This window comes from Thunnus thynnus, chromosome 22, assembly GCF_963924715.1.
Source record: "Thunnus thynnus chromosome 22, fThuThy2.1, whole genome shotgun sequence".
Taxonomy (NCBI): domain Eukaryota; kingdom Metazoa; phylum Chordata; class Actinopteri; order Scombriformes; family Scombridae; genus Thunnus; species Thunnus thynnus.
Genome location: NC_089538.1, coordinates 2,329,277 through 2,339,454, shown reverse-complemented (window position 1 = coordinate 2,339,454; position 10,178 = coordinate 2,329,277). Strand labels below are relative to the sequence as shown.

The 10,178-nt window shown below is 41.4% G+C and overlaps 1 protein-coding gene across 14 annotated transcripts in view; it reads right to left on the bottom strand.

Moving 5' to 3' along the window:
• Nucleotides 1–2,014: 2,014 nt before the first annotated feature.
• The window catches only part of LOC137174503 (PC-esterase domain-containing protein 1A-like), a 29,446-nt gene continuing 21,282 nt past the window's right edge, over nt 2,015–10,178 (bottom strand). For 12 of the 14 annotated variants that reach the window (XM_067579837.1, XM_067579832.1, XM_067579833.1 and 9 more), the window contains 3 exons: nt 5,353–5,487; nt 5,137–5,235; nt 2,015–2,531 (listed from right to left, as the gene is read on the bottom strand). In XM_067579837.1, coding sequence (XP_067435938.1) covers nt 2,389–2,531; nt 5,137–5,235; nt 5,353–5,487 — 377 coding nt within the window. In that variant the 3' untranslated portion in view covers nt 2,015–2,388. Of the gene's footprint in view, nt 2,532–5,136; nt 5,236–5,352; nt 5,488–9,306; nt 9,760–10,178 lie in introns of those variants that run through there. The other 2 variants (XM_067579842.1, XM_067579844.1) reach the window with 2 other exon arrangements.

Here is a 10,178-nt window from a genome sequence, read left to right as displayed (position 1 = left end):
AATGAATTTCTTACTGAATGTATACTAGGTTTAATGGAAATTATGATCTGCAAAGTAAATATATAATTTTTATGTTTTACAGAAATTGGCAGAAAGCATTACATCAGATGATGTCGCATGAGGAGTCAGTTTCCCCACAGTGCACTGTGTGGTAGTAGGTGTTAGTTATTAGAAAGTCTTTTTTCAGTAGTTTGGTTTGTTCATCAAAATGAATTACTGTTTGTACAGTAAAAATGTGAAACTAATGAAAAATCCCAATAATATTAACAAAGATGTATCACAGCTAGCTAGAAAGAACTAGCTATAGGATTGAACCATCTATCTACCAAAGGAAGGAATTTCTGTCTGTATGTCCTTCACGTATCTCTTGAACCGTTCATCCGATCGACTCCACACTTGGCTGGTGCAGTGCTGGGGAACAAAGGGAGTGCCGTATTGAATTTTGTGCAATTTGGACACGTGGCATGATTAATATTAATAAACTTCTGTCTGTACAAACAAGTGATCAGCCGCTCTACTATGCAGCAGCGGGACTGGGCTTCTGGGCTCTGTGACTGCATGTCACTATCAGAGCTGTACAACCCTGCCCTGATAATGTTAAATGTTAGGCTTTGTTGTGGGTTTCCTCCACTCATTTTAAAAAAGACTAGAGAAAAAGAGAGAGAGAGTGAGAGCGAGCTGAGAGCATGAATGAGCGATAGAGAGACAGGCTGGAAAGCTTTCTCAGAGAGAGAAAGCCTGTGAGAGACAGAAATACAACATTATTTTCTGTCTTGTTTCACGATAGTTACATTCTAAAGCACAAATAAACAACCATCAAACACCCAACAGATGATCTACTGTGGAGACAGATGCTCTTTTGGTGCAATTTGGACGCGCAACACATTTAATATTAATAAGCTTTGAATAAACAAGCAAACAGCAAGCCGCTCAGCTCTGTGTCTGAGTGCAGTAGGGGCCGTTTGATATAAACACTGTCACATCACAGTCGGGTGGAGTTTCTTGGCTCTGACTCGAGTTCACACTTGGCAGGTGTACTGTTGAGGGTGTCGAGTGTGAAAGTATTCTGACATGCGACACATTTAATTAACTTTGAATAAACAAGGAAACAGTGAGCCTCTCAGCTATATGTCTGAGTGCAGCGGGGGTTTGGTACAAACACTGTCACATCACAGCGGGGTGGGGCTTCTGGGCTCTGACTTGCTGACTGGGACAAAGGCCCGCTCGGTTAAACTGCCCAAGAGAAAAGAACAAGCATACACAGGAGAAAAAAACAGAGGCGGAGGCAGTAAAACTAGCCAACAGGAGCACAGACACATTTCATTGGCAGCAGAATCAACCAATGGAAGGCCGTAAACTGCTTCTATTGTTCAACCTCAGTTTAGTCTCACTGGTGAAGTCTCTGTCTGGACTTAAACCATTTAATTTATTAATTAAATCTTATCATTTTAACTGACACATTTTCAATTGATACAAACATGTGCAGTTCTTGAGAAATAATAAGCAATCGGCCCATTCGGAACAGACACGTTTTGAACGCGCATCGCACTAGTTAAGGTTTAATGAAGAAAAAATAAACAGTAATATAAAAAACACTTAGCACTCACATTGTTTTTACTTGTGTTCCTCATTCAAATTCAGGTTGTAGAGAACCAACCTTTGCACTAGTCACCACTGTTCATTAAAATATGTCAAATTGCGAATAAGCAAACACTAAAGACTGATTTGACAAGAAAATTCGAAAAGCTCTGATATGACCATCTACCTATTGTCAGAGTTTCCAGGTCAAAAGCTGACTGTACACAGTGTACCTCTGGGTGGCCGACTGCCTGAGGCTAGAGATCAAGGCATTAGTGAGGAGAGCACTGGATTAGATTTGGTAGACATGAACCCCTCTATACATATGATAAGATAGGACAAAGTTGTGAGTGATAAAGTGAAGATAAGACTGTATGACTGTATGTAAGGAACCACTGCACAATGTCTTTTCACTGTAACTGAACACAGACAGGAGGCATAGAAAATTATTTTATTATCACCATTTTTGTGTCAAAAAACATAAAGCAACAATTTCATCACCTAAAATCTAAATGAGGCTGGATTTGGAGCATGTAGGAATACTGATGAGTGTATTTTACTGCAGGTATAGTATGCGTCACTATGCTTCCAACCACCCCTAATTGCTAATCTCATCAACAGCCAGAAACAGCCGGTGACTTCAAATTCTCTTAACATCCTTTCCCTCATCTGTTTTACTTCCTAACAAGTTTCTTGAACATCAGCAGTGACTCATTGCCTGTGAATCATTATTTTTTTTGGAAATCATCCAGTTGACGTTAAATCCAGAGTCTCTGTGTCCCTGCTGTAATGTGTTTCTGCTTCTGCAGCTCACCATCTATATGCATGGTGTCTGGGTCCCACCAGTGGAAGGTGGGGGGAGTAGGGGTGAGCCCTGACATGAGGCCTCCACCTCCTCATCCTCACACAGCGATCATCTGCTTGAAATGGAGGACAAAAACGGAAACCTCCACCTGGACAGAAAAGACAACAAAACTCAGGCAGTTGCCTTTTTTCTTTCTTTTTGACAACCCCCACTGATCCTTTGAGAGAAAGTTGCGGTAAGAATGGTACCAAATCAAAATGTGTTATTTTATTGCATCCAAAAAGATAATGTATATAAGGTGGTGCATCTCTCAGATAACTATCTGGAATCAGTTATTGTTGTACACAAATTCTAGGATTTTAAAGCTGTATTACTTTATTGTTTGGCCACTAGGGGGCAGTGGAACAAGCTGAAGACACAACAACATGTTAGCAAACAGTTGCCTATTTACACATCTAGCATACACAGAGCAACATTAGCATTCATTTGGAGTTGTGTTTATGTCCACTGATTACTTTAAGTTCAATATTCACTCTCCTTTTAGCTCTGTTTTGGTCTCCACCAACTCCGGAGAAAAATATGTCTCTTTAGTAGCTAAATGCTCCATAAGCTAGATGCTAACTTTGTTGCTGGGCCAGTAGTGTACAGTGTGTTTCTCACTAATAACAGTTGTCTGTTGCTGCCGGTAATGAGGTTGATAGTGGCAGTTTGTGGGATGTAAAACCAAAAACAATGAGCTAAAAGAGGCTAAAAGGCACTACAGAGCTGAGGGGAACTGCAGAGTTGGTTATAATTCTCTGTGGATTTGTTACTTGATGCAACATCATTTACATTATATATTTGATCCATTGTAAATATAAAAAGTTGATTAGTATAGCTTTACTACATTATCAAAATGTCTAATGCAAATCACTTGTCATGTATGAAGAGCCCAGTCAGGCATGCCTGCTTATTTTCGAACTCTACCCAATCCATTGGTGCTCAGGGCTGTGCACAATTTAGCCAAATTAATTCAAGCCAAACACTTTTAGGTACCATAATGCTCTTAATAAGTCTTCATGACGCCATTATAAAGGTGGCCCAATTCAATTTTAATGGCGAAATAGTTAAAAATGTCTTTTGAGCACACAAACTCACAGTGAAATTGAAGGAGCTGTGTTTTTCTGTTTTTCTCACCAAAACACACTGTGTGTATCCTGGAGGTCTAACAAGCATGCTGAGTGCATTTCCTTCCTCATAGAACACTTGCAGACACGAAATCTACTTTGTTAACATCCATGTTTGCTTGCTAACAGTCTTCTTCCTTGCCTTTGTTGACAAATTGCAACATTTCTTGTCACATTACCACCATCAAATTTACCATGGAATGGTGCAACACCATCTGCAGGACTGTGTATCCTGTCACCCACATGTCCTTGTGTATGTGCGTAAAGGTCTACATAAACACAATACTGACAAAATGGGGAACCACTCTTAAAAACACTGCTCCATAGTGCCAGGAATACTGGCAGAAACTCTGCAGAGGGCCTTTATTCATCTGAAACTGATCAGAATATTTGTTAAGCCTTGATCTTGATCTAAGAAACCTTGGATAAATGTTTGTTATTATGTACAATAATTTGGTTCAAGAGATACAGGCACAAGCGTGAGTTCAACTTTGAACTAATATTGGAGCTAGAAGAATTTTTCAGGGTGTAAGTTCAGGACTGTTTTTCTTTTGAACAAGGCTCTGCAAAGAAAAGCAAAGAAAGGGCTCACTTTCTATTTGTGTATGGTTGCTGCCAAGTTCATTTGAATGTCAAGGCCAAACAATCTGTGCCATTGAAACAGAAACAAAGAAAGAACACAAACAGTTGGGAGCCAACACATGTCTGGTGCTCATTCTCCTAATAAAAGTAGATTCATAGAGTAAACTAACTCAAAGTAAGCTTGTGTTTAAACAAGCTGTGTTATGTCTGCAGCGGATTCAGAAATGGCTTCTGTCCATGCTGAGCTTCTCTTCCAGGCTTAGCCGCTGATGCTACTGCTGTCTACAGGTGAAGGATAGAAGCAGGTAGGGCTGCAACTAATGATGATATTGTTTTTGATGAATTTATAACTAGCTTAGTCAGTAAAATGTCTTCAAATTCCTTTTTTTTAATTCAACCTAAAGATATTCAATTTATAAACAGAGATTAAAAGCAGCAGACACTCACTTTTCAGAAGCTGGAACCAGAGAATTTTTTTTGACACTTTTGGATCATAAATGACAAACAGCTGAGTAGCCCAACGCACAGTATTCTAAAAATAACAATATAAGACATGTAGTGACTAAGTCTGAAAGTAAAAGGAATGAAAACTGAGAAATTACAGGGTACAGTTAAGCCAGATAAGAACACTGAATAAGAATACTGAAGACTTGAGTTTTGGTATATAAACTGTATTTGCATATTTCACAGGTGCTTCATTAATTTCCCTTAGGAAGGGCTTTTTGGCAAACTTAGTTGGTGCTTTTATATTGGGCTTTTCACCATGGAATTTTTCATCTGACTTTTTTCCTTTTCTTTGTTAACAATGTAAATGTTGATTGTCAGAATAAATTTTAATTAATCCCTTGGGAAATATTTTTGGTCCCCGTGAAGGGAATTTAGTTAATCAGTACAAAGCAAATTGATGCTTTCAATCAGTAGATGAACAGGAGAAGGTCTCTGCTTCATCTCTTGTTTAAAAAAAAAGATAGCTGATACTAACCAAAAACAGAGAGAGCATCATACCTGCACTGAACCTGGAGTATGTCTGTGAGCAGATGGCTCTGGTCTGATGATGAACTTGCTGACCCCGCCACAGGTTGGTGGGGGGCAAAGGGTTATAATCTGTCAGGAACAGAGGAAGAGAAGGAAACAAGAGACATCACAACACTGCTATGCTGACCACAACTCTCTCTTTCACTACATGTGGACAAAGTGTTGCTGACTGCGTGCTGGACCTACACTGTCTAGAGTGAGTCCAGTCTCCTGCAGCAGGGAAACTTCGACATGGAGGAGGATGAGGGTGCACGGGGGGTGGAGAGTGAAAGTCACTGATCCCAAAACCAGCAGTGTTCTGCTGACAGTGGGAGTGGAGAGCTAGAACACACAGAAGCACAGAAAAAATCTGATCACTGATCAGTGACCTGCTTGCCATGATTGACAACACGTATGCCTAAATATGTGCTTTTACCTTTCTTCTTCAACATTATTTCAGTTTCAAAGGAGCATCTTGGGGAATTTGGGGAAAATAACAAACAAACCTGAACAACTACAAGTAGATGATATGGAAGGGCTGCAGTACAAAAACTATTTAGAGGTCTTGACTGGATAAAGTTTTGTGAATAAAGTGACAAAATATACAGTTGTGACTGAAGACTTGTACACACGAAAGACCACGTGTATTCTGTTAACACCACCATTCAATCTGAAGATTCCCATCCCATCATCATAGTGGAGACTGAAATAAGCAATTAGTAAGCAGCATCTACTTTCTGGTATTTATTTTATTTTTTTTAGTGCTGTGCAAAGTATTTAAAGTTACAGAAAACATTTTTTAAAGCTATCAATAATCAGTTAATTCAGACTGTTCTCACAGAGGTCCAGATGACAGGTATGCAAGGGAATTTGCATAAGATGCAAATAAAATTGAGGGCAACAAAGCCAAAGACTGCATTAGCTCCTGTTTTACCTCTTGTTTAGCAGCTTTATGTTGTGTCCAGTTCTGCTAAAATTTGTGCCGTACACAAATATCTTTTTTCTGCTCACCTGGAATAAGCTCTGTCAAAGTTTTAGGGTGAAAATTTAATGTACAATAGTCCATGAACTGTACAACACTGAAGTCGGCATTTCAGCATTCTCTCATCACTACAATTAGACTAATGACTGTCAATCACACATCAAAGAAAACACCCATATTTGTGTTCTATATTTCTACCTCTTTCTTGCTATGATAAAACACAGACATGCTAGCTTAAAACCCAGTATGTGGACAAGGAATTCTTCAATCTGAACCTTTCAAAACCAGAAACCCTGGTTGACCAGTGATGTCCAGCAGCTGCTGAAAGCTCATGATGCAGCGTTCATGTCCGGAAACTGCGAGGCCTACAGCACAGCCAGAACTAACCTCAAAAAGAGCATCAGAATGGCCAAACAAAACTACACTCTACGAATAGAGGACCACTTCCACAACAACTCCGATCCCTGGCACATGTGGCAAGTCATTCAGTCTATCATGATTTAAAAAAGCTCCAACACCTGTTCCACTGTCCACAATGCCTCCCTCCCAGACAAACTAAATCTTTTCTATGTCTGCTTCGACAAAGCCAATACTGACCCAGCCACCAAAATCCACACCCCTCCAGGAGACCAGATGCTCCCTCTGACCATTGCTGAGGTCAGAGGATCACTACGCAGAGTAAGCACACAGAAGGCTGCTGACCCGGATGGCGTACCTGGATGGGTCCTCTGGGAATGCTCCAAACAGCTGGCTGAGGTCTTCACTATAATATTTAAGCCCTCACTGTCCCAGTCCATGGTCCCCAGATGCTTCAAGAATCAAGGCCACCTCCATCATCCCTGTTCCCAAGAAATCATCAACCACATGTCTGACTGACTACCAACCCATAGCACTCATCCCCAGCGCCATGAAGTGCTTTGAGAGACTGGTCCTGGTCCACATCAAAGACACTATCCCCCCAACACTTGACCGACATCAGTTTGCCTACCCTCCCAAAAGCTCTACGGAGGACGCCATTGCCACTGTCCTGCACTCTGCCCTTACCCACCTGGAACATAAAAACCTATACATCTTGATGCTGTTCATAAATTACAGCTCTGCTTTTAACACCATTGAAGCTAACCGCCAAACTTCTGTCCCTTGGCATTAACCCCTCCCTCTGTAACTGGACCCTGGCCAACAGACCTCAATGTGGTATGTTAGGTAACCACACCTCCTCCACCCTGAACCTCAGCACAGGAACCCCTCAAGGCTGTGTTCTAAGCCCCCTCCTCTATTCCATCTTTACCCATAACTGCCTGCCAATTCACAGCTCAAACTCAAAAATAAAGTTTGCAGACAACACCACAGTTGCAGGCCAAGTCACTAACAACTGCACCTCACATCATGTTGCCCCTCCAACAATTACATCCGCAGTGTGCAGAAGACAACGGAGCTAATTGTGGACTTCAGGAGGTCCAAAAGCTACAGCCACTCTCCCATATATATCAGCGGGCCTGAAGTAGAGCGTGTGTCAACTTTAAATTTGTTTGAGTCCACATCAACGCGGAGCTCTCTTGGACACCTAATACCCGCTCCCTTGTGAAGAAGGCCCAACAATGTCTGTATTTCCTGAGGAGGCTGAGGAGCGCCCACACATCATTCAAAATACTTTCAAACTTCCACTGCAGCACTGAGAGCATCCTGACCAGCGGAATCTCAGTCTGGTATGGTAACTGCACATCAGCTACCAGAAAGCCCTGCAGCAGGTTGTCAAGGCAGCCCAGCATATCACTGGTACCCTGCTCCCAGCCATTAAAGACATTTATCATAAACACTGACTGCACAGAGGTCTCAGCATCAGCAGAGATCCCACCCTCACCCTGTGGAGCCTCCAAGCCTGTACTACCAGGCTCAGAAACAGCCTGGTAGTATGTTACCCAACTGAACCTGGCCACCTACCGAACTCTACTCACTCACTCACACACACCCCAGGCCCCCTCCAAGCTGAGCCCCCCTGAACCACACACACACACTCCCCTTACTACATGTATATAAGTGTGTGTATTTTATGCCATGTATGTCTCTATGAGCTACCCCCCACACTGTTTTGGTGAAGCCGCAGCCCTACTTTTGTTGCATATGTGCCTACACATTGTGTGATGACAAAAAAATTGAATTGAATTTCAAAAGCCTTTTTACTAACTATTGTGAAATGACCAACAGGTGGAGGCTTTTCTGTGAATGATGGGTGATTACTGTACTGATGCAATCAATGGAGCCTGCTGAGTGGGCAAACATGACCGATTGCCAAGTGAAGCTATAAAAAGAATGAAATGCCTGTGGGAAAACATCAGACATGGCTTATGGGGATATTATAGGTAGCAGCACTGTTCTCTACCATAGGCTTGACAAAAATGCCTTGTGTTTAAAAAATATTGAATTCCTATCTCACAAATGTTTGGAGGTAATGAAAATGTGTTGAGTCGTAGTCAAGCTTCATTGAGCAATAATGTAAAAATTATGTACACATGTAATCAAATTGCTGTGTTGAAAGCCATCTGGAGACATTCAAGGCAGGAATCTTTATATAAACCAAATCAGCCGTTTTATTAGCATCAATCAAAGAGTGGCTGCAACAGAGTAAGGCCTCTCATCTTCACTGACAAGCTGGATACTTCACACACAGGGAGTGACAAAACTACACGTCAAGGACCAATAAAATGGGGACTCTTAACTCCCCGGGAAGCTGTGTTGCTGGGCCCTAAAGTGCCTCCTAAACTCTGGCCTTTAGCCTCCACCCAGTGTCCCTCGACTCTATGAACACACCTGGTGGAGAAGATTTGCAATGGGAAAATATGCAAATTCCATCATCTTTGGGACGAATGAGGTACTCACCCATTTCCTGCTGTTATGGGATGCCAATGGTACCAATCAGCTGATGAGTGACAAATAGACAGAAGCGATATATCGTTGCTTTGATAAATAAGATAGTTATTTTACTTCAGCATCTTTGGATTAGTGTTACATATAGCAATTAGGTAATTTTATCATTTTGTTAGGAAACATAAATTCGGATTTATTACATTGTGAGTTTTTTTTGGTAAGTCAGTCAGCCATGTGACGTTGGATATACCGTATGCTGCAGTGACAAGAGAATGCCATGTGAGAGTAGTGGCAGACATGAGTTGACACTCACACATGTTGATACTGTAATCACCGGCTTTATTACTTAGAGCTGTGAACACAGTGACATCTCTCAAAAGAGGTTAGTTTCACTATCAAATTGTTTTGTGAGAGGTTGCGTTGGTAGAGGGGTGTTGTTTCAGGTACCAGTGAGATGATGAAATAGGATCCAAGAAGATGAGCTGAATGTTGAGCGTTTCTTTGCTGGAGAAAATGCAGTGGCTTCATTCAAATGCATGAGGGGGGCTGTGTTTTTCCACACAGTGCTGCTGTCTGTCTAAACATGGACTTAATTTATGATTCTCTCATGCCCACACTCGCAAAAAAAGCAGCACAACTTCATGCTTATGTGACTGAAGCTTTGCTATCGTTGTCTTGCAAAGCACCAATTTGGACCCAAGCTTAAATCCTGGTTCTTCTAGTCCTCCAGGCCAGGCTGCTGAGTTCCTGAAATGGTTCCAGGGCCCCTGGAAAAGTTGAAAATGGGCTAGTAAAAGGAAATCAGTTGTTCAATGTGTATCTTCAATTGTGACCTTACAGTGGAGGAGCTGAAGCCATAAATCTTTTTCAACAACCAACAAAGCTATCACAAAAACGAACAATCTTTGCAAACTGTCTTCCTGTCTGTGACATTCCAACCCTTTTAATGATCCCAACTGTGTTACGCCTCCCACATCCTGTTACAAGAGGACATATGACACAATAAAGAAGAAAATATGTTTTTTCATTGGGTATTGAAGAGTAAAAGAAGAATTACAAAGCTTAGTCAGTCATCCTGAAAACGTGGACTCACTAACATTTGATCTTGTGCCTCTCTCTCTTTTTGGTTTTCTTTGGTACAAACATCACAGACTGCCAGTGTTCACTCCATCCCGAGCTTCAGCTT